General features: G+C 42.9%; 1 protein-coding gene across 4 annotated transcripts; it reads right to left on the bottom strand.

Moving 5' to 3' along the window:
• Nucleotides 1–828: 828 nt before the first annotated feature.
• On the bottom strand, nucleotides 829–22,054 carry LOC115403199 (alsin). 4 transcript variants are annotated; one of them, XM_030112038.1, is made up of 41 exons: nucleotides 21,879–22,054; nucleotides 20,710–20,801; nucleotides 20,215–20,375; nucleotides 19,820–20,044; nucleotides 19,414–19,604; nucleotides 19,134–19,166; nucleotides 18,844–19,044; nucleotides 18,074–18,198; nucleotides 17,746–17,966; nucleotides 17,546–17,633; nucleotides 17,213–17,385; nucleotides 16,242–16,407; nucleotides 15,876–15,972; nucleotides 14,421–14,498; nucleotides 14,030–14,251; nucleotides 13,555–13,726; nucleotides 13,267–13,462; nucleotides 13,060–13,125; nucleotides 12,776–12,935; nucleotides 12,482–12,613; nucleotides 12,025–12,153; nucleotides 11,316–11,339; nucleotides 9,932–10,002; nucleotides 9,514–9,580; nucleotides 9,245–9,423; nucleotides 8,988–9,053; nucleotides 8,726–8,824; nucleotides 8,470–8,634; nucleotides 8,212–8,323; nucleotides 7,589–7,666; nucleotides 7,375–7,511; nucleotides 7,036–7,191; nucleotides 6,480–6,594; nucleotides 6,122–6,279; nucleotides 5,891–5,983; nucleotides 5,390–5,569; nucleotides 5,235–5,280; nucleotides 5,076–5,137; nucleotides 4,424–4,573; nucleotides 4,153–4,249; nucleotides 829–3,675 (listed from the first exon to the last, which is right to left on the bottom strand). In XM_030112038.1, the coding sequence occupies exons 2-41, from the start codon at nucleotides 20,727–20,729 to the stop codon at nucleotides 3,637–3,639; spliced, it is 4,950 nt and encodes a 1,649-aa protein (XP_029967898.1). In that variant the 5' UTR covers nucleotides 20,730–20,801; nucleotides 21,879–22,054; the 3' UTR covers nucleotides 829–3,636. The 4 variants fall into 4 exon arrangements, with proteins under 4 accessions (XP_029967898.1, XP_029967900.1, XP_029967899.1 ...); XM_030112040.1 differs by having other exon boundaries at nucleotides 7,036–7,188; XM_030112039.1 differs by having other exon boundaries at nucleotides 21,882–22,054.
• Nucleotides 22,055–26,754: the final 4,700 nt, after the last annotated feature.

The raw sequence follows: 26,754 nt of genomic DNA, 5'->3' as shown, positions 1-26,754 counted from the left end.
ACTGGAGAAGTTTGCCTCCTATGATAGAAAAATAAATCAAGAGATCGGTCTGCATGAACAACATGACTTTGAGGTGACATTTCTAATGATATGGAACAACACTTTCCTTTGCAGGGAAAGGATGAAATAACTTTGGTTGACTGTCCCTGATATTTAGTTCAAATGTGCTGATATAGATTCCACAATTCTCTTTCTTCTCTGTTCTCAGCAGGTTTGGCTGGATACACTCAGGAAAACACACTGGTTCCCCCGTGTGTCCATTTTTTGCAATTACTTCAGTATGTGCGTCAATATTTTTACCAAAAAAAGCCCCACTCTTCCTCCCACCTCCAGTGAGGACGTGGGTATTGATCACACTCTCCATGCTGAAACAGAAATACTTCAGCTGCATGAACATCTAAATAAAGAGAAAAACTGGAATATAGGCTAGAAATCCAGAGTGATTCAGCTCCCCAAGCATCTTCTCCACTTCTATAATGAGAAGCAAACTCCATGCTGGATTGAAGACTCTCCTCCTCTCAACCTGGATGGTTTTGGGGGGGAAACAGACATACAGGAAGAAAATACATCCAGTAAAGTCCTGATATACTGAAGTTGGTTTCTACTGTTCCACAAAACACCAGAAAATTAAAAAGCAGCAATAAATGCACAAATACATGAAATACAATTTGAGATTAGTTCTAATGTTCTTGAAATAAATAATTTTTGAAATAATTTTTTTCCATTTTTTTGGATGTACCTGGAAACGTCAGTTAAATATTAACATGTGTTTTCGTGTGTGAGTTTACTGCTGTTATAAATTCAAGGAATGAAACCCACCACGACTCGTTTCCAGAATTAAAACAAATTTATTGCCCTTTTTTTATATTGTAAATAATCAAATATACATTCAATCTCAATCAAAACTAGTGAATATTCTGCTATCAGTTTCCCCCGAACAATCACCTTTTCCTATAAAGTTAAGAAGTTACAAAAATAAACAACTGGTTAGAAAAATAATCATTTAAACCTCCGGGAGACGGAGGTTGTACAAGTTTCACCTCATTAGTTTACATCTCACTTTCTCTGAGCTCTTCTTCCTTTGAGGCTGCAGTGGCTTTATGGATGCAGTAACAATACACCGAATACTCCCCGTGAGTTTGAAACCTTCGAATAGGTCGATTGATTCTTTACCGACTGCCGCCTGAAAGAAAGCAAGCCGTCGGGAAGATGCGCAGCCTGTGTTACATCTGCCCCACCTCACACCGCAGTGATTTCATCACAAAACAAAACATGCAAATACTTTAAAGTGACGAAATTTACACCTTGTGAGGAGCATTCAGTACATTCTGCAAACGCGCGTAACAACAAATACAGTACAAACACTTTTCAGTAACATGGAAAAAGTGTAAAGTTACAGGATAAAGTGTATTTTTAAAGTACCTTTATATTTTTCTCTTATTTTTTTGGTAAGTGTTCCTTGCAGCTTTAGCTGTTTCCAGTTCGTTCATCAACGGTAACAAGACGGCAGTGCACATTTAGCGGTCAATGCAATAAGACTAAACAAAAACACACAAAGACGTGCATCATTTGTAAGCAGTGCTGAGGGGATTTCAGTCATGTGGGAAATGATTATGAGGAATCCGGCGATGAAAATCCCTTTACGCCGCCAAAATCTCTCAAGTAACTCAAAATAATATTATAGTCTCATCAAATATAAGGTGAAATATACCCTACAAAAATATGAAGAGACCTCAGATTCCTAATGAATTTATAAAACCAGGAATGTTTTAAGATGAGACAACAGATAATACAGTTTGAAATTCTTTTACAATTGAGCTAATCTGTTGAAGAAAAGCAATGATCCCATTGACACATGATCTAATGCTTTCTTTTGAGCTACATATGTGTGCAACTATTCTCTTTCTGAGGTAACTAAAAGTCTGTGAAAACCAAACTAAAGCAAAAACAGAGATCCTGAAGGGCTTAGAGGGGATAAAAAAGAGGAATTATCAAAAGAAAGAGTGTTTCTGAATTTGACACAGTCAGGATTAAACAATTCAAAGTGCTTGTTTTTCTTTTTTTTTTAATTTTTTAACACACACACAATTATTTATACTGATCTTATCAGTCTTTGCTAATAAATTCTCTTCAGTCAAGTCAAAGTATTTGATTCTTTCTCTTCATTGCTTTGCATTTTATATTTTTATCTTATATGGAGCTTTTCTTTCTTGAGTCCTCAACAGAAGGACCGAGCTGGTTTTGAGTTTTGGAGCTTCACACCTGAGATGACTGGTTAATGTTCTGCACTGGAGCGCAAAACAGTGTCGAAGGAGAGTTTAGAGGGAAACTGGAGGAGCTTTGTGAGCTGATGCTTTGGGTTTGGTCCCTGAGGATCAAACAGTGAACCTCTGCATTTTACTGATTTCACAGTAAATAATTAGTGAGGCAAACAGTTTATATTGTTGGATTTGGTATTTGATAAGCTTTATGATCGGGCTCAAGCCTCAGTCATTTGTAGGTTAGACCCTATTTTCTCTTCTAACTATAAATTTACATACCATGACTGCGTAGTTAGTTTTGCTTCCCTCCCCTGCAGTCTGCGCTCTTTCTGTCTTTGATTCCCTCCATTTATTTTTGACAGTGGAGTGACAGCGCAGGGATCGTTGCATCTCCATGTACTAGCAGACGGGAAATGTTACGAGATGTACTCTGCTGTTGGCACTATAGACGCACAACTGAATAATTAAATGGATCTAATCTAATTGAGAGACATGCTCACAATCTAAGTTGTGTTTTCCTGAGGAAAAAAGTCAAATCTCTCCCCCAGTCTGTCATCCAGCTGCTGCAGCTGCTGATCAAAGGATCGATCGCTGCTCAGTCTGCTGCCAGCTGGATTTCCTGCAGATGCTCTGGCATCAGCGAAAAGAGACGGGAGGAAGACAAATCAAAGTGCGCACGTCGATCTGTGAAAAGCTAAAAATCAAGTTCAGATGCAGGGAAATGTTTTTGTCTCCTGAAGCCAACGGAGTGTGTTTCTGTCACTTTCATTTTAAAGCCAACAGCTTGATGAAGGTTAAATTAAACTGTTTCCAATCCTCCACAACGCAGAGTTTATCAGCAGTATAATTACTTCTAAATCCTATAATAATTATGTCCTATTAAAAATATTTTTCCTTGGGTGGTTTCTTTGTGAAATGAGAAAACAATCACGACTTGACAACCTTGATAAATTCCCTTTGCGGAGTGTTTGTTCATTAGAGGATTTACAGTATTAGATCACTATTAGCCCTTTAAAGTGTTTGAATCCTTTTAAAAATGTGTTCTCATGTAACCTGTGACCGAGTTATCTCCCTTTAGGAGTGAAAACAGAAAACATCCAGAGCCACAGCTCTCGGAGTTCATCCTATATGTTCTCATTATTCAAACTGTGAAATAAAAACTGACGTGCTACAAAGTGCATGTTGAAACTTTCTGTCAGCAGATTGTAACGCTGTGAAGAAATGTAGTTTTGTCGATCCTCCACAGGATGGCGATGTCTGACTTTCCAGTTACACCAGCTCTCAGCCATGGGGTGTGTGATCTGAGGCGTGAGTGTGAAACCTCCACAGCCACTGGGTTACTCTGAGGAGTGTTTTAGTGTTGTCCTCTCTGCTGTCAGGTCGTCGACTCGAGCTGGATCTGGAAGTAGCACGCCTGCAGTGGAGAAACAGTCGCGTTTAAGAGCATGCAGGAAGAGTTTCAGCGATTTAGGTCGTAAATAAGAAAGCAATCACACATCAGTAAATAACGGCTGTATGTTCGACTGTAGATTAAAATGTGCGGTGAAACAGAGACGGTTAAAGCAGCGCAGCCTGCATGGCAACCAGAGAAACGGAGGCTGACGCGAGGTCTCGCGTGACAGTTCCCGATTCTAAATTCAGTCCCAGCTGTAGAGGAAGCCCTTTCCAGAGGTTTATGAGTGGAGTTTACAGCCATGACTGAATGGTCAAGCAGAAGAACAATCTCCCACTGAGCAGGCAGCATCTGTGGACGCCTCACATCTGCTGTCAACCTCGTCTGTATGGCTGTGCACTGACACATTCACCTAACAGTTTAAAACTCTTGTGTCAACATTACGATAGGTGGAATTCATTCTTATTGATAAAGGAAAAAGTTGATTGTGTGTCTCACCTTTAGTGTTGTGAGCATCAGTCCCAACTCTCCATGCTGAATATTTGGATCCATCAAGTCCTCGATGAGGCAGACCTCAGCTCCCAGGTTTCTGATCCTGAAATACAAAGGAGCAAAAACAAAACCGGCACAGTCACATTTGTCGGATTTATAAGCAGCTAATCCACCAGTAACAACAAAGAATACACTCAACTGGCATGAGAGCAAGAATGTGTGTGTGTGTGTGTGTGTGTGTGTGTGTGTGTGTGTGTGTGTGTGTGTGTGTTAACACCTCGCTCGGAGCACCACGTAAAGGAAGAGCGGGAACAAATCGTCCATGCACCACATGACTTTGTCATCCAGGACGCGTCTGACCTCCTGGGTCAGCTCCTCAAAGGTCTTCTTGATGACCATCAGCTTGTCTGAAGGAGTGAACGTGGTGCTGAGAAGGCCGCAAAACAAAAGATAATGATACATTGTTTCTCTTTTAAATGGAAAAACATCCCACTTTTCACATGTTTTATTTATTACCAGATTAAGAACAGCAATCTACAGTTTTAAAATAGTCAATCAGCCCTAATTAACTACTCAGCCAGCTGTAACAGTGAGATTGCAGTAATATAACACTCTGAACCTGCAGGACTCTTTAGAACCAAACAAATTAAAAATTGAAGAACATTTGTTCATCTGCAGAACCAGAACTGTTCATCGACAGAATTCTGTCCAGCTGATTGAGTGATTATGATTCAGAGATCCGATTTTCCGGAAATGTGCTTGTAGGAATCAGGAAAACAGAGGGGTGTGGTTTACTCCAACGTTTCTGTCACACATGGCGTCACACAGTTAACATGTCGGAACAAGGCAATATAACTTTGCTAAATTTAGAAATAAAGTTCAGGGAAGCGATGTCCCATGATCCTTTGCGCTTTCCAACGTGCAGCTACCTGATTTGTTGGAGAGTCTCTAAAGCAGAAAGAAAACAGAGATCTTTACTGCTGGAGGCAATCTGTGGAGAAGAGAAAGAACAAATGTCACAGAAGATGACAATAAAAGAAAATAACTAAATATCTGCAGCACTTTAAAAAACAGAGTTAGGATCTTACTTCTTTCTTTTCCCCCAGAACTGATATCGACAGAGGCCAGAACTTTCTACAAGACAACGCAAAGCAAAGAAAGCATTAGAACGAAGTTCACGTCAATGAGACGGTTCAGTGAGAGTTTCCGTGAGCCGGTAGAGAATCTGGACGTGTTCGCTCACTCCGGCACTCCCAGCGAGCCGAGCAGCGAGTGGTCGGGCTGCTTGTTGAGGCGGAGGATGCGCTCCCAGTAGCGACTCTCCTCCTGCTCCTCCTGCAGGCAGTAGAGGGTGAAGAGCGGCGGGTAGAGCCGCGGCAGCAGCAGAGGGAGCAGCAGGGCGGAGCGGCTCAGCACCAGAACCCTGAGGAGCGGCGAGCAGAGAAGATATACAGCCTGTTCGGTGTGACATACAAACTTATTTTGTCCATTTTGGTTTGATTCTTCAGACACAGAGTCTATCCTCATATATTTGTGGAAACCTGCAGCTGATTGTAAAATAATCCATTCAGCTCCCAGAGCAACGAGTCAGAGATGTTTAGAGTAAATACTCTTGTTAAGATTAAAGAAAACCTTGAAATAACGTAACTTATAGTTATATCTGAATTGAAAGCAGGAGCGGGATTGAAGGCGTTTTATCGTCCTGATAAAAGGAAACACAGCGTGTGCAGGAGTGGACTCTCACCCTTCGTTACTGAAGATGTTTCTGTTTTCCAGTGAGGAGTTTGAGGGTTCTGGGATGATGTCGCCATCTTCTGGTAACTCTGGGAAGAGGAACCTGAGAGCAACACGTATGGAACATGTTATTCATTTCATTTTAAAATCAGATCAGTAAAATGTCACTTTTAAAAGCATTCTGGGAGCAGCGGGAAGACGTGTGGAGTCGGACAGAGACGCCCTGAGGAGACGAGCCCACCTGATGATGCTGTAGAGGTGTGTGAGGTAGGACTGCACCTCCTCCACGGCCTGCCGGAGCAGCCTGCGGTTTGATCCCACACCCACGTAGGTCATCCTGTAGGCCGTCACCAGCGTCTCCACCAGCCAGCCCAGAGGGTGGTGGAGGGTCTCACATGCCTGGCATTGCAAACATGGGCACACATGTAAAAACATGCACACTAAAGTGTCGGACTAACCACAAGCGGCTGCTGGAAGAAACAGGTTCGCCTCTTGAGTCAATCTGACAAAACAAGAAACTGTTTCTACACAACGCAGCCTTCAGTTTTAATGGAACAAAGTGTTGAGTGAAATGCACAGAAAGTCAAACTCTCTTGTACCTTGGTGAGGTATCTCCGAATGTTGTCATAGTTGGCAGTGTTGACCGGTTGTCCGCACTGGGGAATGAACTCCAAACTCTCCAGCAGTTTGCTCTGAGACCTGCTGAGATCTGGGCTACAAACACACACACACACACATACACACAGAAACACACAGACATACGAGGTGTTAGCTATATATAAGACAGGATTAGTCCCAACGTTCAGTCCAGACTGCGTTTCACTAATCTAATTATAATGTTTACGCCTCATGTTGATGGACAAGTGGAAAATTTGAATTCCCACTCATAAATCAGCTGTGAGCTTCATTTGAGCCGCTCTGTGTTTAAATAAAAGCTCAGACACAAAGCCTACTGATAAACATTCAGGAGAGAAGAATAATCAGAATTATCAGCACCTGTAGTTTGGACGCTACAAGAACTTCATCTTCCACCCAGAACACACACGACTGTCACTAAAAGCTGCTGAAACTAATTGTCGTCCATTATTTAAGTGAATTAGTGCAGGAAAAGGTTGAAAAGTCTATAGTCTGGGTAATTTGTATATGTTATGTTACCTCTGGCGGCGTGCACTTGTTATTGAGACGGCGATGTTTTCCCAGGCCGTGCTCCTCTCTCCGCGGCCCGGAGCGTCGCAGCCCAGCCGACTCCAGCACTCTTCAAACACACACATCCACCTCTGAGGCGAGGGAACCGCGTATTGACCCAACCTGCTGCACGTGCACACAAGTCTGCATCTTTCAGTACATCACAGATCAGACGGAGCAAATTAACAGTAAAATAAAAAAAGAAGTGTACTGCCCTCATAAATGTCTGTTAAGAAAGAATTTCTGTCGAATTTGCATGAAAAATCAGCTCAGGATGTTCGCATGTTTGAGTGGAGACTAAACACTCACGCGAGGCTGTTTTGCTCTTTTTTATCAGGTTCATCAATCCCCGGTTTGGTGTACAGTCCAACCACGTTCAGCCCCGTGTTCCACTCTCCGGTGAACTGGCCTTTCAGACAATCTCCATTTGGCAAGCACAGAACTCCCTGAGCAGATGAGTGATGGAAGAGTTAACCTCCACTCAGGGAGCCGTTTCACAAAGTAGACGCAGATGTTTTTCTACCTTCCCACTGACAGTCCAGTCATCAGAAAACTCTCCGTGAAAAACCGTGTCGTCCTCTGACACCAGCCGGCCGGAACCCTGACAGAGAACACACACCGCGTTAAAACACATTTCTCAACAGACCACATGTTCGGTTAGGAGAACTAACTGAGCTGCAGATTTCAGCTTCCCATTGTGGGAAAAATAAAGGAAGATCTGCTCTTGGCAATGAATATATTATGAGTTCTATTGCATTTATACACTCTTTTCACATCCTGTCTGCAGTCGCAGTCCCCGCCCATAAATCCATGATGTGCAGTTTTCTTTGTTTTGCCACGGACTACTCAGTATGCGTGAACTTAAACCGACTGCTGCTTTGCACAGAATACTCGAGTGCTTTGTAAAGTGTGATGCAAGTTGAGGAAACGGAGTATCGTTTAGCTATCAGGAGGCTGAGCCAAGTGTTGTCTTTTTTGAAAATCACAATGCTGCTGGCGTACGGACCTTGAAACATTTTGATAATGTGCACAACCGATACTCTAGTTTGAAAATTGCTTCAGAATCACTTGTTTTTTTTCATACATTATATTTGAGGTGCTTGTGTCTAACATGTTATAAAAACACAATCAGACTGATGCACTTACACTCATCTTGTTCTCTTTGAAAGTCCCCTCATAGTAAACGCCGTGCTGGGTGACCACCACGGCGCTGCCATGACGCTGGTCGTCCTGCCACATCCCCATGTACTTCTCACCTCTGACAACAAAACAAGGGCGACGTGTGAGCGGCATGTCTTTGGTGAACACATGTCTTCATTTTCTGAGCATTTTAGGTGAGGCAACAGAAATCTCGTCAGAAGACAACGCCGTCTTTCTTTACTCCAAAGCGATTTCCGCTCCCACCTGGTGATGTCCTCGTGGACGCCGTATCCCGTCTTCCTGCCATGGACCCACTGGCCGATGAAGAAGCTGGAGGAGCTCCGCAGCAGTTTACCGGAGCTCAGCATGCCATAACCGTGACGCTGGCCCTCATAGAAGCAGCCCTCGTACACCTCGCCGCTGGCATACCTGAGCGCAACACACACAACGGCAGAAATTGAAGTCTAAACAATAAAAAAAAATAAATAAATAAATGTTCGTTTTCATGAAGGAGGCTTACTTGTATTTGCCGAAGCCGTGAATCTTCCCCTCTCTCCACTGGCCCTGGTAGCTATCTGGTTTGTTCAGCACTTTGTTAGGTTCCACAAAGCTTCCATAACTGGAAAGAAATAAAGTTAGGTGAAGACGCTTACATGAGATTTTTTTCTCAAGATAAATTACGATGAGGAGAAAATCTAAATATTAGCAATTCAGTATGGATGAAATCGTAAAGGATTAAAAATAATTTCATGTGGAGATGGCCGCAGAGTCACACTACTGACCCATCCTCCAGTCCATTCTTAAAGTTCCCGTGGTACGTCCGACCATCTGGCCACTTCATGGTGCCTCTGGTAAAAAAAAAAAAGAAAAAGAAAAAGAATATATATATATTACACTCATTAACTGCATTAAAGCTTCTTTTTTATATTGCATCTCCCCCATTAAAAGCTCCTGTCTGCAGTAATGATATAAATAAAAAAAATCATAAACATTCTGAAACTTCTTGTACAGTTATCAGGGAACAAACAATTCCTCCAACCTGCCATGAATCCGTCCCGCCAGCCAGCCGCCGCTGTACTGAGCGCCTTTGAGCCGCTCATCTGCGATGAATGTGTGGGAGACCGTGCGGGACATGGCTGTCTCCCCACGCGCTGACCCCTGACCCCCGCCTCCCAGCGCCTGATCCACCGCCTGGGTGAGAGACCGCAGCCACTTGTTCTGCAGAGGCAGACGGACACGGAACAGACGTTAGCTCCACGAAGGGCGAGAGCCGCGGGAGCAACAAAGAGCGGGAAAACAGGAAGGCACCTTCTCTTGTGGCGTCGAGGCCACTACGGTGAAACTCTCCTCTGGACACGTTATTTTGATGGCGTGACTGAAAATACAGAGTGGTGAAACAGACAACAACTTACAATCAATGAAAACTGGCTTGAAACTACTTATTTTGTTCAAGATATTGAGTGAATACTTTGTATTTTATATTAAAATATTTAACTGAAATACTGTCTATTTCTGTAAATTTCATCAATATCAGAGTGCTGTTTACTTGTTTTACTAGTTTTATAGCTGTTTTATTGGTAAATGGACTTCACTTGTATCGGGCTGGTAAATCTGCAGACTCTCAGTGGAGGAGAAAAATCTCTTTTCATGACCTTCGTAATCATCAGAAAGACAGTTTAAGCATCCCATCTTTTTAGTTTGACTTGCTTTGATACAACAGACTCACAGTCCGCCGCCGTCCTCTGTAACTGGTTTCACCCACAAGCTGGCCAGAGGGTAGACGTGATGCGTGGTGAACTGCAGAGACACAGACCGACACCAAGAGGGAAGGAGCATGGCATTTCTTCACACACATTAAGCCTCACGTTAGCCAACGTCACAAAGTATGAGTTCACAAATAAGCAAACTTCAGAAATGACCACATCCACACTGTGTATGTGAGAGACACTCGTGAGCAGTAGATCTGTTGATGTTAATGCCAAAATGTGTTTCTCTGCATGCTGGGGGAAATCAAGAAGTCCCAAACAACAGTCAGTTGTCCTTTAAGAGCATGAGACCAGGAAAGGTTGAGTGAGATAAAAGAGACGATGCAGTGCAACATTTCTGGATTTCACTTCTGAAAACCAAAACCAAAAATTCTCAGCAACAAACTGCTAAATACTAAGAGGGAGTCTAAACTCACAGGGGAGGGGGACACGGGACACAGCCTGGGAAATATCTAAAACACAGGTGCCAAACTAGTTTTAGTTTCAGGAGCCACATACAACTCTGCCTGAACTTAAAGTTAGAAATATTCAATTCAAACAGTGCAAACCTTAGCAGGACAGCAGTTACTTTTATTTCAGAAGAAATGCAGTTATTCATGTCTATATTGTTTTGACATGTTCATCCCATGGGCCAGATTGAGCCCTCCTAAGGGCCAGTTTACGCCCACGGGCCTCATGTTTCACACCCCTGCTCTGGAATGATGAAGCCGTCATTTCGACCAATCGGTGCCGGGAGCGCCTTCATGTCTGGAGCTGCTCTGTGACTCAGCGAGACTCATCTCTCGCCGGCGTCTCCGGCAGCTGTCGCCACTGAACCCGAATCCACACGCAGCAGCTCGTTTGGCAGCAGCAGAGAGAGACTCGGCCAACAAGACAACATGCATGAAATGAACGTTAACACAGAACATCTGCGGCGTCACCAAGTCCAGATCGCTCATATGAGTGATAGGAAACATCGTCCATTAGAACACTGAGATGTGTTTAACTGTCACCACTCCTGTTTGTTTGAGGAGTTCAACTCGCTGTAGATAAACCTAATAAATAAAGAGTCACTGTTTAGATTTTCAATAAGCTGCAGATTTCTGTAAAACAAACTATCTGGTGAAGCGATGAAGAAACCGCTTGTTTGGATTCGAGGTAAACAGCATCTCTGACATACAAGAAGTCCTGTGTTTACGTTGATTTCATTTGCCCTGAGACCCCATGTGAACCTGGCAGAGTGGAAGCTGGAAACGGAGGCCAGGCCGCCTGCACCGCTGTGGCTCAAACCCGGGTTAAAGCTGCTCGGCCGGCTGGATGTGGGGGGGGGGTTAAATAAGGTACACCGATGACAGTTATACTTACAAAATTCTGAGAGGGAATGGCACCCTGAGTGAACGAAAAGAAATGACATACAGGTGTGAACGAGACGGGCAGACAGCGGAGGGTGTTTAGAAAAGTGAGCAAGACATAGAGACACACACTCGGGGGAAGTTTTGAGAGAGCTGAATAAGACTGACAGAGCTATTGTCTGCCAAACACCTGTTTCAATGCAGCACCATGTGCAGTTTGAGCGTCTGTGCAAGCCTTGGTCTGACGTAGCTGTCATTCCCTCGTCCAACACCCGTGCTGTTTGAACAGTAAATGGACTCGCGCACATCTGTGCGCCCGTGGGCCTGCTGGTCTTAAAAAGAGGTGCGGTTCAGCACACTGGTTTACGGCTATCTTGAGGTAGGAAAGCAATTGCACGCATGGCTCTTAAAGGGAACAGTCCGTCTGAAAAAAAAAAAAAAAAGGCCTGGCTGGAAAGAAATATTAAAGTACAACTCCTTTGAAGTGCTGGACTTTGCAGGCAGATTATCTTCACTGAAATCAGCAGCGGTGAGCTCAAACATGCAGATATGAACTTGTTTTCCAGACCGAAGATTTCCAAAATGTAGGAGAATGAGACCTGAGAGAGCTTGATTCACTCTGCATCCTAAACTCTTATGCATCGTAACATGTCAAGTAATCATTATATAACAAAATATCTGAAACTTTAGCTCTGCTTCCATCTGTGTGTGTGTGTGTGTACCTGTGTGTGCACCAGTGCATCATTGAACAGTATGAACCAGTGGTTGGAGAAGCGCCCGGCGTTCTGCAGGGTCAGAGATCTGTTGCTGCTTTCACACACCACACGGCGCCGTGGGAGACGCAGCACTTCCTAAACGACAAACACAAGTACATCTCAAACTGGGACGCGGTGGGAGTCAAATGGATACTGCACATGCCAAAACAACCACAACTTCTAGGGTTCAGTTCCTGCACCATGTTGCAAAACACAAACTCAACTTCCTCTCCATTTTTTGCCTCAAAACTGAAAATATTCAATGATTTTTCTGTGAAAATATTTGTAAATTAGCACATTGGATTGCTGTCAGCATCACTAAGTTATAGAAACAATTAATGCTCAGCTGCTGTAATGATTTAAGACACAAAACTGAAGCACAAACACGGCATAACCCGACAACACAGCATATGGATGTGCTCACAGCAGTTTTCCCAGAGTGACTCTTCCAGAACTGCAGGGTGATTTCAGCCTCCCTCTTCCTCCTCAGCAGTGAAAGAGACAGGGACTCATAATTACTGCATCCCTGGTGGAGGAACTGATACTCCACAGTTAGCTAGAAGACAATAAAAAGACACGACAGAGTTAGGCTGAGCCGTCAACCACCGTATGATTCCTGAAAAACACGCAAGGTGCAAAATAAGAATAACCAGAGAAAAAGAAAGGAGCTCAAAGGTTTTGCACGCTAGGGAGACAGAAACAGAAAGTTTTCACTCACCACATCATAGCAGGCTGCCAGTTTGAGGAGGATTTGGTTGTAGTGGTGAAGCTGCTGCAGAGGCCAGTACAATATCGACACCAGATCCACGTCGGCTTTACCAGACGGGCTCGATCCGCACAGCTCGGCGAGCAGAGTGTGTTTGTGACCCAAACAGTCCCTGGACAGAAACAGATAAACGAGTTTGTGGCGCGCTGCAGTGCAGATATCACTAAGCATGGCAGGTCGGTGTTTTCTGTGGGACAAATTCCAGAGAGGGAGCAGAGAGAAATACAATGGCTTACAGTGCAAGTTTCTGAAGAGGCTGGAATCCACCCATGACCTGGAAGTCACCAACTGCAGAGCAATACCTAACCAGCCAGACAGAGAAAGAGACTTTAGCATGACATAATCATTATTAACTTTAGTAACAAAAGCAGTGAAATGTCGGTGTTGAACTTCCTGGTTTACCTGAGGAGAGTTTTCTCAGTCTTGAGACAATCCATACTTACTTCCTGTACGAGTCCTGGAAGCGGTCGGTGTGTGTCAGCAGGGGTAGCAAGGTGACGTCACAGCGCTGAATGTCCCGCAGGAAGTCGGAGAGCGACGCGGCGTGCCGACCGATCAGGGTGCTCAGGTGAAGGAAGCTCTCACAGAGGGAGAAGAAGAGATGAGTGCACTGCTCCCCCAACGCTGGAGAGATGCTCTCTGAGGATGAGGGAGAACACGTAAAGAGACTTCCGTTTGCTTTGGGATGCCGGAACCACGACTGTGTTGCAGAGAAGCAGAACCCGTCTCACCTCTGTTGCGGAGTGGCGTGAGAAGGGTCGTCCTGACCCGACTCGACCAGCAGAAGAGCTGCCTCTCTCTGGAGGCCAGCTCGTGGATGGCGGAGATGAAACCCCTGACGTTGTGGTCCTCCAGCACCGCACAGCGCCGACCGCCGCTGCTCACGCTGCTGATGTAGCCCATCTATCCAAAGACACATGCAACAACATGTTCTGTTCCTGGGATTTACCTAAATGATGTGAGACTTTTACTGTTTTTGCCTTACTGCTCACAAAATTTGAAAACTTATAACATCTGATACTAAAATACAACATCTGTGGCCGCTTGATTCTTTCCTGTCGTCACCGCACAGATTGTACCGTGACCACGCTGCACAGTGAGCAACATGTAAAAATAAAATCACTTCCGTGGTTCCTTGGGGGAAAAAAACGCTACGCCCCTCATCTTTTTTACTGCCGTCCTCATTCGTGTTTATGGCCGACAAACCTCAATGCAGGACTGCAGCAGGGTGGGTCTGACTGTGTAGCTCTCCGCTCTGTTGGGTGACCTCTGGCGCGAGCTCTGGCTCTGAACTGACGTCCCACTCCGCTCTGGATCCTGCTGCTGGCCGCAGTACAACAGCACCGGCTGAACGCAGTCTCCGTCGGCGAGGAGGAGGGAGTGGCTCTGGCCGGCCGACACGTCCCAGATGCGAAGATCATCGGACAGCTGCGGCGATCAATCAGGGACAAAAAAACAGCATTACAGCACTTCTCTCCGATGTTGCTACATCAATCTGTATTTAGATTAGTCAATCTTATGTGCACATATTATAAAAAATAACAGATAAACTCTTTGGTCGACATTTCTCCGACTGATGAGGAACAGATTACAGCACCTTAACCTGTTGAGGCACAGTCACGGGACTGTTGACATGACCCAGCTGTCCGCACATGTTGCTACCCCACGTGTACACCTGCAACACACCAGGAAAGAAAAGGGTCAGTTTGAGTTTCAGTGAAAACCAGAACATGATACATGTAATGTGCATAACGAGTTGGATAATCATGACAGATAACTATAGTGTCAGAGAGTACATTACACAATGTGAAATTTCTGTCCAGACTGTCTTGTTGCACGACCATGATAACGACTGTGTCCAAACACCAGAGACTTTAACCCGCAATCAAACATATTAATACATTTGTCTAAATTTAGACTAGGATGGACAAAACCTTCCACTGTACAGCCAAGTTTTGATTCGACTACCAGCTGTCTTAACTAAATATAAAATGATTCTTGTTTCAGCCACTAGGTGGTGCTTTAATAAATCCTAGCCATTAGTTTTAGGGAAAGTATCAGTGAAGCTGGGACTGGATTGAATTCAGATTAGACAGATACTTTACTACCTGGTTAGGACAAAGTCTGTCTCCGTTTAAATCGCGCTACGCCTGGGTGTAAAGCAATCGAATATTTTGGTGTTGCTCATACGGCTGCTGAATTTGTTCCATGTTCTGTGATGCCCCGATGGCTGTTCTCTCTACACTCACAGTATAAATATAAGTGCACGTGGCAAATAAGGTTATATCAGAAAATTTTCAACTGTGGAGCAGAGACATGCAGGAGAGGTGGAGGTCATCACCGTGCAACCTAAGACCAACTGGGCTCAAGCTGCAAGTACAGAATATTTAGCCTCCAATCCGATTTAAAACTACAGTGAAAAAGCAGGAAGTCAGAACATCTGTCCCAGTCAAGTGAGCATTGCTGAGAACACGTTTATTCTGTTCTGAGACCAAATGTATTTTTTCATTTGTTTTAAATGTGTAAAGTTCAAAAGAATATAAATCAATCAATTAAAAAATGATGTTTAAATCACAGATATTCCATTTGATGACTCATTCATATCTGTACATTTTAAAGTCACCTTTTCCATATGATGAAAAGTCATTTCAAAATATAACATAAAACACTAAAATTTAAAAATATCTGACCATTTTTGTATAAAACTATGAAGGCAAATCAAAAATACACCCATATGGAGTTTCTCTGAGGCACTACAAATGTAACACACATCATTGGCTAAATTCTATTTACCATACACGAATCTGTTTGGAGAAATTATATATATAAAACACAATAATCTGTCAAATATCACATTTTAACTCTTTGTTGGCCACTTCTATTTGTAAATCCGCCTTTTAAAGAGTCACTGCCTCACCTGCCATGAACCTCACCTCACATCACTGCTTTATAGGTATTTTCAACAATCAAATAAACATCCAGTGTAATGCCGCTGAAGCGCACCGATGCTTCTGTTCCCTGTGTGTGTGTGTGTGTGGTGTGTGAGATTTACCTGGCACTGAGCGGTGAGAGCCAGCGAATGGTGTGAGCCTGCAGCGACTCTGATCACTTCTTCTCCTGTGAGAGACTTGATACACAGAGGCTGAAGTCTGCACACACACACACACACACACAGACACACACAAAGATGAGGATTACAAAACCCATTGAAATATTTTAAAATTTTTTATTATGATGCATAATCAGTATGAATTTGAAAGTGAGCATAAAGTGATGTATAGCATAATGTATATGAAAAAAAAGTGCTGAATTCTTCATGAATACACAGTATTCATAACAACTTCTTCTCATGTATTTTCCCTCTCTCCTATGTAATCCTATGTTTATCATTAGTGTGTATGTGTGGCAGTTTCCCGACCTGGCGAGGTGGTCTCCATGGCCGAGCTGTCCCTCTGATCCGCGGCCCCAGCTCCACACCTCTGTCTCCAGAGACGGGAGCCGGTCCACTGCCTCCTCGGGAGTCGCGGTCTGACCTCGACCTGCAGAGGAGGGCCTGCAGGCACAGGGTCGTGTACGAGGAGATCCTGAAAGGAAAATACACAAAACTTCAACCAACACCATCATCTACACTTTCCATTTTATCCCCAGATTGTGAATAAACTTTTATTGTTAGAATACATCTGAATTGGTGTGACCTTTCTGGAAGCAGTCCATACTGCCGTTTCCCCGTGTCTACATTAACTACACTACATGGGCAAACATGAAAAACGGCACGCAACAGGTTTGGTATGGACACACCCAGACGACTCACAGAGGTCGTCTGGAGCCAACTTGTAAAACCTCCAGTCTTCAAAGCAGCCAGAAGTGAGCGGGCTGAAGGCGCAGACATGGAGGAGGAAGAAAATCATCTTCTACTGTTTACAGTAGCTGATAATCAGTATCTGACTCCCACTGACATACTTTTCCCAGCAAAGGGAAAAAAAAAGGTCAGTATGACAGACTGGTTTTGAAATCCTTACTTGCTGACCACAGACTTTCATTTTTATTTTACACTCCTGAAACTCCAGAATAGGCAGAAAGTTTGTCTTTGTCTGCAAGTCAACGACTTCCTTGAACATTGAACTGTCCTACAGTTGCCCCTCCATCTGCCTTTTATGGGACTGTTGACAATAAAGATGCTTAATTTCAGGACCTTTGAAAGATTCTGATGTAACAAGAAGTGTTAATTGAAACAAAGAAATGGTACCACTATTTTTTGCAGTTTGTGTTGTAAAAATTACAAAATTAAAAAAGAAAGTGTACCATGGATTCATTTTGGGGGCTAATTTATCCATCTTAACAGAAGAAGGTAAATTTACAGGTGAGTTGTTGACATAACGCCATTCCTACCATGGGGAGGCGTTCCTGGATGCGAGCGTCGACTCTTTGAGGGCGTATTCCTCTTCTGGTGAATGTTTGTGAGACTGACGCTCTTCTGCCTCTGCAGCGCCTGCTTCTCCTGCTCCAGACAGAGGCGGACTTCGTCCAAACACACCGGAGAAGATGAGTATGAGCCGCTGTTACTGTGGAGGAGAAGGTCAAAGGTCAAGCTGCTGATACGCTGTAAACTGTGAGCAGTGCGTCCACAGACAGAGACTCAAAGCAAACCTAATTTGCAGTGTAAAATATGTAGTAGCTGTGTATGACAGTTTCTCCACATGACATTAAACATGAAGAGCTTACTTGTTGGTTTGTTGACTCATGGTGAAGTCGTCTTTATAACTCGAGGACAACAGATCCGAGGAATGAGTTGAGGAAACAAGACTGTCATCTGGAGCAACACAAGAGGAAGAGAATGTTACTGAGAAAAAAAAAAAATACGCAGCAAACCTTCATGATCAGGAAAGAATAAAACAAGCATAGAGACTGCATTTCTTCCTGACCTGAAGTGTGGCTGCTCAGCGAGTCGGAATCTCCGCTTCCTGTTTGCGGTTGCTGCGTCTCCAGTGAGTGAGCAGAGAGTTTCTTCAGGATGTTCTGAAGCTGCTGCTCGTCGGAGAAGGCCGAGGACTTGTTGGGTCTCCAGCCTGACTGCAGGCTTCTGCCGACATGACTTCTAGAGTCGGTCTGCACGTCGAGCTTGGTGCCAACAGGATGATTTTTCCTGATGATTTAACAGAATGAAGGAAAGGCAAGCATATGGAAGGGGTTAAACGCATTAAAAATACTGACCCTTGCTCAAGAAACACATCAATTTATGAAAGACTTTACTGTTTAGGGGAAGATTTTTCATCTCCAGACAACTGGCATGAACTGTCCCCAGAGCCGGGGCTGCTGCCAGCGGACCTTCCCTTAAGTTGGAGCCTCTGTCTGAGTCCGTGTCTTCGGGGAGAATTCTGGGAATGCAAACCATAGAAGGGCATCAAACACTCCTGGAGCGGCCAACAGCTGCGGTCCCGCATCATGGAAAATCTGGTTTAAAAATCAACCAAAAGCATTTCTACTGCCTACATGCTGTCACTTTTTTTATATCATTCTGGCTGCAAAACGAAGAAAAAAAACCCCAGCAATCAAAGATGAGTCAAAATGTGATCACCGCCATCTTGACGGCAGTTGGTCCTTAAGTCTGCAGAGACAGACACTTCACATGGCCTGACTACAGTAGAGGAAATCACCGCGCTATTACCTGTTTATACACTGGTCCTACCTAAAATCTACCACGAGTAGGATTTAATCACAGCAGAGCTCAAGGTTATCCACGGGTTTTGTCATTTTCAAATCCCTGACTCAAGTGAGCAGGCCTTGTTAGCCTTAAACCACAGACATCCAGGTCTTTAAACCAACTCATTTCCCCCAATTCAACGCAGTGACCACAAGAATTCCCAGAACTTAACATAAGCGGCTGTTACAAGATACTCTGCATTAGTTTGGACTGTCATAATGTTTGAGCTTACAATGCATGAGTAATCGCAAAAGTACTTTTCTACAATCGTATTTGTCTCAAATGAGTTCTTATATTTTAAGACTAAGACTGTATTTACCTCCAGTTTAATAGCTTCAGTCAGCTCCACGCCAAGCGGACAGTAGTGAGCATCGTCGGTGGCAGAAAGCTCCTCGGACCCTAAGAGGAGAGGGTGAGGAGACTGGCTCCGCTCTCTCCTCTTCAAAGGATTGTGGGTAATGTTCTCCTGCGCGGTTAAACTGCGGACCACGGCCAGGCTGTGGTATGCGCCACAAGCCACCTGAAGACAACAATCAGATCCTCTGTCTACACACTCAAAACAGACGACTCACAGGCTTGAAGCGGCAGTGAGGATATGCGAGAACGCACCTGAATCACGTGTCTGCCTGCCAGATGCTCCACCTGGGACACAGATCATAAGAAAATGCATTTAACAAAATTAAAATTTACCACTTTCTCAATTTGACAATCATTCCCAGGTGCACAAATTCACAAAAAGAACTGTTGTAACATTAGACACAATCATATAATGACTCCCATCAATTGTGAAAACAAAGATATCCTTTAGTTCAAAATAGATTTCGTTCTTTGTCTTTTTAATTTAAGATGGTGACGACGAGACTGAAATGTCTGAGTCTTTCAGAATTACCTTCTGAGGCCTCCACACCGGGAAGGTGCTGGTGACCAGGCCGAGCTGGCAGCCACTTCCCCAGGCCCACAGCTCATGCTGGGTTGAAAGAGCCAGGCTGTGCTCCCGTCCACAGGCCAGCTCCATGATCCGAACCACCACCGGAGGATTTGCCTCGCTGTCCACCACACTGACGGCGCACGGCTCTGGAACTGGCACAGAGCAATCTCTGCTTACTTAGCATGTCAACTATTATTTTATCATCCAGTTTCTTCAGCATGCAGCTGATGTTAAATTTAATGTGAGAAAGTTTAAATATCAGGCTGCTGACACGTACAGGGGAAGTAAGATGGGTAGCAAACACTGTGGTGGATTTACGAGTAGACGGGGGGGAAGTGGGAACACAAGAAGGAAGGAGCTGACCAACCTGTGATGTTTGTGGCTGCGCCCCGCTCAGTCATTCCACACTGCCCTGCTGTATTCTCCCCCCACATGTAGACCCCACCCTGCTCGGTCAGCGCGCCGCAGTGGAAGCCCCCAGCAGCGACATGGACCACTGTCTTCTCCAGCAGGGAGACCTCCAGCACCGGGGCGGACACTGGGATGCTCTCGTTCCTCCATAAAAGCTCTCCGAACGAATACACCTGTCCTCCTTTAAGACAGTAAATGACTCACTGTATAAAGATAAACCACCACAGACAAGCTCCACTTTGAACCAAGAACAAACACTGAATGACATCCGAAGGGATCACAACATTCATGCATGAGTCCACAAACGGCAAACGAACGGATCGGGAAGGCTTAACACACACAAACACTCACCCTGTGTGAGCAGGAGGCCGTGGTGTTCTCCCAGGGAGACCTGCAGAACAGGCCTGGACAGCAGCACTCTCTCTGGGCATAGCTGCTCGCTGTAACCCGACGGGCGCCAGATATGAAGGAGTCCCCGCTCTGGAGCGCTGGAGGCCTGCTCATCTGCAAGGCTGCAGTAACACAAACACGCTGTTACTAAAATGCAAGCTGATATTCAGATGCAGCCTCAGACACACACGAATACAACCTGGAGTACTCATGAGGAATTCAGTTTGGGTTTGGAGACACACATATGTGTGAGTATTCAAAGTAATGAAGGTGACATTGCTATCAAGAAAAAAAAAAAGAACTCATCTACCTGTAAGGACACAGATCTTAACTTAAATGGTCAGAATGACAGTTGAAAGAAACAAAATTGTAAGGTGTCTTGTGTTTAATATTCAACCTGCGTCCATTTTAAACATCTTGCTGATCATGACAGGAACAGCTCAGAAGAACATTTACCTTTCCTTTCGTTTCTCCATCACTTAATCCTCTCCATTCTCCGGCACACTGATGGCTCCTTCCTTAATATTTCTGAAGCCATTTTATTAAGCCTTGAAAAATAAAAATTACAGAAAGAAAGCTAATGTTAGAAAGTTAGAAGGCTCTTGAACCTCTTCTGCTTAAAGTACTTTTTTCATTCCTAATTGAAACAAAATAAAACTAAAATAACAAACACATTGGCTATACCACTTTCCAGAGCTGTAAATACGGAATTCCAACTCGCTGGTGTCTGCATTTAAGATTTAAAATACAGAGAAACAACAAAAAATGTTATCTTTGTGAAAATTCAGTGAATGTTAAAGCCTGAGGAGTTTTATTTTGTCCTAACACTTTAAGAAAAAAAGAAGAAATGAGAGAAAACTTAAGGAAACAGGAACATTTTAAAATGCTTCAAAATGATTAACCCTCTCAAGAAACAGCTGCCAGTTGTTTATTTTTTTCCCCCAAATAAATATTTGTATTCTAACTTTTATGCAGCTACAGATCAGATGATATGGATCACAGTATGATGTTTCTCTTTTATAAAAAAAAATAAATTGGCTCAACAAACAGAACAAAGCTCATAAGTGCAGTCAATTCCCACACCTTCAAAACTAAGAATAAAAAAACAACCAATAGTTAAATAGGTAAATAAACAATTTAGTAAAGTAAAAACAAAAATCAACTATCAAGAGCTGCTATTTTTTATTGCTGTTTTGTTTATAGACTAATAAATTCACTGACTGATGTGTACTTCTGCTTTTAAAACAAAAGCATACCACAAGTCATCTCAACTTTGACACTGTGCTACCAATTTACAACGCATATATTCGCTTATCAAACGTATTGCTCTTGCTTATAAATGTTGTAAATTGGTTTCTATAACAGTTTGCTGTGCTGTCACAGAGACTGGGGCATCAAGCTTCACCTTCACAGGTATTTACGTTCACAGGTAGGGACACATGAGGCAATTGCCATAAAAAAAAAAAAAAAAAAAACTGCGACACCCTCATCTTGTGATCGCAAGAACGGTGCCCGCATCTCAAATCTAGCATCCCCCATTATCTCTGTTAATTAAAACTAAAGTAGCGCTAATCAACATGAAGCGCGTTAGCTTGAAGCTAGCAGAAGAAGCTAACTAAACTCACCACCTGAGAGCTTCAGCTTCGCTCGGAGTCGCAGGAATTTGTTGCGGGAACAACGATAACGCGCAAATCCGGATCAGCCGCGTGTCCGTGTCACGGCAGCAAATAGAGCCATGTCATGGATTATGACCTTAAATCAGTGCATGTTGCTGAAAAGGAGAAGAAGTGACATAGTTGCAGTGTTGTTGGGAGGTAACTGTCCGACGGTGGCCTGGGAGGGACAAACATGGAGCACCTGTTGCTTCGCGGACATTCGGAAAAGAAAATCTCTAATAATATATATTAAAAAAAAAAAAAAACTCCACAAAAATATGCTTTATGTTCCTTTTTGAACATGTTAAAGACCAGGTTAAAGAGGGACATTTCCAAAGTTACAGTGAGCTCACAAGCTGAAATAGGTGCAAGAAAATAAAAAGGCGACATTAAAAATCCCAATGAGATGCAAAACGACCACAAAGAAATAAGAATACAAAGTTTCCCAACGAAAGGAAAAAACAAAACACCTACAATTACCACATAAAATGCCCACTTAAACATGCAAAGAAATTCAAAACCCAAGTACAATAAACAGAAAGATGCAAAAATGCACCAAAGTTAAGAAAAACATTTTTTTTTAGAAATCATGGTCAGTGTGGGAAGTGACTAAAGCTACAGCTCTCAGATTTTGCTTATGTAGGAAATTACAAATATTTGCTTGTATTCTAATTTCTACAAATATTATAATCTATCCCTGCAGGCTGCAAATATATGAAACAAATCACAGTTAAAGTAAATAGTTAAAATACACATTTCAGTGTATAGTTTAGTGTCACATGAGTCTTCTTAGTGAATGACGCTTTAGACCTTGGCCTGGCATGGCCCCCGGGGCCCAAGTGGCCTTTTGACTGTCCCCAAACCAACCCACAGGGGTTCATTTGAAGATTATCACTCAAATGATAATTAGTGTGTATGATGGATGCACTGCAACCACTTTTAGTCTGAAGTAAAAAACATGATTTTTGTTTTCCTGTGTAATATTTGTAGGAGATTACAATCTCCATTCTGTTCAATTTAACACTTTGAATCACTTGTATTCAACATGAAATGCAAAGAAACACAAGAATGTGACTGATGCTAAACAGGAACCACAGCTCATCCACACCGTGTAACATATGTGCATATTGAGCAGAACAGAGTCAATCTTATGGATCGGCCCTCTCCCAGTAGTCCTAGATTTACATGTGGCCCCTTTGTGAAAATAAATCACCCGGCCCTGTCCTCATATGTACGATGTGAACTGACTGTAAAAGGTAAATGTAGGAGTGTGATGACTGATGTGTGTGGGTGTGTATTCCCACGGGCTCTCCGGGTGTGCTTTCAGACAGCAGAGGTCTCTCTGTTCTCAGCTGCAGAGCCGTATCAGCTACACTATTCAAATGTTAAGCACCATGACCTCGAGGCATGACTACACTGCAAGACACAGTTTTACATTCACCGGGGTTTGGCATGTTTGGCTGCAAGGATTAACCCAGTGCTACCTTTATCCTTATATGCAACCACAAAAAATAACACATCAACAAACATATTTCTCTTGATGATGTTACATTGTTTATCAACATTTAATTTAATGCACCTTTTCTTTGCAGACCTTTAGCGTTATCTGGATGAGAGAGAGAGCGTCTATCAACCGACCCGTGTACCTGATTGCTGGAGGCTCATTAATGGAGTTGTCATTAATAGTGAAGAGACGCCTGAAGGTTTCTGAGAGGCTTTAGATTCGGATCACGACGCTTTCTGCAACAAACTCTTTGACTCAGTGCCTCATCGTAGAATTACTTTGATATATCTCCAGCTTTGTGAGTATTTAAAGCCACTCTGCAGGGATATTCTCAGCTGTGATGCCTCACAACGGGGTTCATGTTTATATTTTTAACATTCAATTTATTGGATGTATTTGGTTTTATTTTGTTTCTTTTATCTATCCTTCATTGACGTTTTTTTAATATCCTACATTTTTTCCTGATTTCTTTTTCCCTCCTGTCCAATCCTTGCAATTCTTTTCTATGTTTTCCTTTACTTTCCCTCCTTCCCTTGTCCTTCACCTTTTTCTCTGATTTTCATTCCCTTCTCATGATCTTCTGTCCTCTTGTTTAATTTCCTCTCATTTCTTTGTCTTTCTTTTCTGTAAATTCTCTACCTCCTTCCTTTCCTCTCTCCACCTTCATGTCTTTTCTGTCTGTTTCACTAATTTCATTTCCTGCACCATTTTATCTTTGAAGTATTTTTCTTTTCCTTTAATTTCCTTTCTTTTCTCCCATTTTCTTTCCTTTCATCTAACCTTTCCTTACTTTTCCCCTCCTTTCCTTTCCTGTTCGTGATCAGCTCTCATTTGCCATTTTAGTGTTTTCTATATAAAAGCATCCAGCAGGTTTTGGCTCTTGCTTTTACAGCTTGTCGTAAAACAAGAAGGGAAAAAAAATAAAAAACGAGAAGAAAGAGGGAAGAAGGGGAGGCAATTCAGAGAAAGAAAATCTAATATTTTTGCCTTCTTGGAGCAGAACGTGAAACAGTAAAAGGATCACAGCTGCAGGCAGCACTGTCTGATGTGCTCTTTTGTTAGAAATCTAATATTCTGTTTCCCTCACACAAACATTTCACTGTTGTAAAGTTCTGTTCATGTTTTTTTTTCTTTTTTTTCCAAACAGTGAGAGTCAGAATGTTGGCACTATTTGCATTCTCACTATTTCATGAGCTATATGTGCCACTAGAGTACTGGATCCACATCTCTCACACACTGTTTAAAAAAAAAAAAAAGAAAAAAAAAATCAAGGTTCCCTTTGTTCAGTTGTGGTAATCATTCAGGAAGCATTAAAAGCACAGTTGTTTGCACCAAACATTTCAGAGACTCACTCACAGGCTTGTGGAAAATACAGAATGTGAACAATTATTTAAAGGTGAACATTTATAATGCAACTTTATTGTGCAAAACCTGAAGCGTATCACATTGAAAAGGTTTGAGAGTACTGACAACTTTCAAATAACAGATGTTGGACTTTTCACACTTTAGCAGCAGACTCATAGATTTACGGAACCAGAAATATATACTGTTTATGTATATATTGAAATAAAACTAGTTTTGATTTCAATGTTTCAGAAAGTGTGTGAGAACGTTAAACAATTTCTGGATGTTTAGGAGACAAGAAAACAGATGGCAGGTCTAAAGAGCCATCTGTGGTGAAATGCAGACTATGTTAAGGCTGTTTTTGGAAATATGTTGGTTGCAATACATGTAAAATCATACTAAACTTGCAATTTTAGAGGCAAAGTTATGACTCCGGCCCACTTGGTAACCCCATGTCGTGACCTGAGCTGCGAGCATTCCCTTCTCCAAACCCTCATAAAACATTACTGCTGCTGGAAACAACACAACCTGGGTTTACAAGACTGTGGTGGCTGTGTGTGTGTGTGTGTGTGTGTGTGTGTGTGTGTGTGTGTGTGTGTGTGTGTGTGTGTGTGTGTGTGTGTGTGTGTGTGTGTGTGTGTGTGTATGGGTGGGTGAAACCATATGGGGTTGCAGCCAGGCCACAAAGACACAGCAAGAGAGAGTGGTTTGATTGACCAAAGTGTCATGAAGCGCTGGTCTAACACACACACACACACACACACACACACACACACACACACACACACACACACACACACACACCTTATTATGCAGCTCGCTTAATGGAGAGGAAATTACATTCCTTTTTAGGGAAATTTTCAGTTTTATGGCACATGATGGTTTTTACAAATAATGACCTTTCAGTCTATTGTGTTTCTCATGGTGCATCAAGGAAAACAATACAATTTAAAAAAATTTCATGCACGATCTCAAAATTGGATGAGACAAATTCAAGTGCCCATCTAAAAACGTCAACGCATCACAGTAAAGCATGGTGGGTTAATTTGTCCTCGCGAATCATTACTGCCGGTCCATCAAATGATGAAGCTCCAGCTCTAACGAGCTTAATGTGCTCATTTCCACTTTACATTGGATTTTTAGTCACATGTAGAGTGACGAATAAAGTGGATGAATTGAACTTTGTTCCAGAGGCAAAAAAGGGAGGGATGTTCATTATGGCTATCTGGCACTGAAATCTCTCTCTCTCTGTGTACGTGTGTGTGCGTGTGTGTATGTGTGTGTGTGTGTGTCTGTGTGTGTGAGAAGAACATTGAAAACACATGTCTGGAACTTGATAAAGAATATTTTAGGCACTGGGTAATTTGGCATGATCTACACACACTCACACACACGCACACAACACACAGTGCCTCAGATGTATGTTTGGATTGACCCTGTGAAAAACAGCATAGATGTGCAATGATCGCTTTAGCCTCTCTCAACACAGCTAACATTTGGAACAGACGACACTTTAAATGAAGTTTCTATTCACCCATCAATCCTGTTTGGCCAACTTAGTTTTCCTGGAATCAATTCTTGCTATCAGGAAATAAATACCCAAGACAGTTTTGCCAGTCCGTCAAGGTTAACACCGAGAACGAGACTGTTTGGAGTTACCAGTTACTCTGAAAATCATGTCTCTGAACCGTGGGGGAAGTCAGAAAAATGAAGAGAAAATCTACACAAACTTGAAAACTTTGGACAGAGGGGATCAAAAAGTCTTTCATCCACCAGGAGATTGTCTTTTTTTTTTAAGTGGGTGTGCATATCAGTGCTCCAATTAGATCCTTATTAAGAATCATTTAACAGAATTCGAACTTTATCATTTATTTTATGCACTTTTGTTTTAGGATTTCACTTCTCGTATGGCGGAGCAGGTAGGTCTATTGTTCCTGATGAAATATGTAAATCATGGCCTTGTGTATTTAGTTAATAGCTGATTTAGTTACACGGCAT

This window comes from Salarias fasciatus, chromosome 16 (genome assembly GCF_902148845.1).
Source record: "Salarias fasciatus chromosome 16, fSalaFa1.1, whole genome shotgun sequence".
NCBI classification, from domain to species: Eukaryota; Metazoa; Chordata; class Actinopteri; order Blenniiformes; family Blenniidae; genus Salarias; species Salarias fasciatus.
This window is presented reverse-complemented; position numbering and strand designations above follow the sequence as displayed.

What these genes read in the sequence shown, in the direction of transcription:
- LOC115403199 (XM_030112038.1), bottom strand. Translation starts at nt 20,729, where the DNA reads ATGGAGAAACGAAAGGAAAG. An exon ending in AAGAATGGACTGGAGGATGG is followed by an intron (nt 8,825 to 8,987) that starts GTCAGTAGTGTG and finishes ATTTCTTTCCAG; the next exon opens with TTATGGAAGCTTTGTGGAAC. An exon ending in GGCTCGCTGGGAGTGCCGGA is followed by an intron (nt 5,281 to 5,389) that starts GTGAGCGAACAC and finishes GTTGTCTTGTAG; the next exon opens with AAAGTTCTGGCCTCTGTCGA.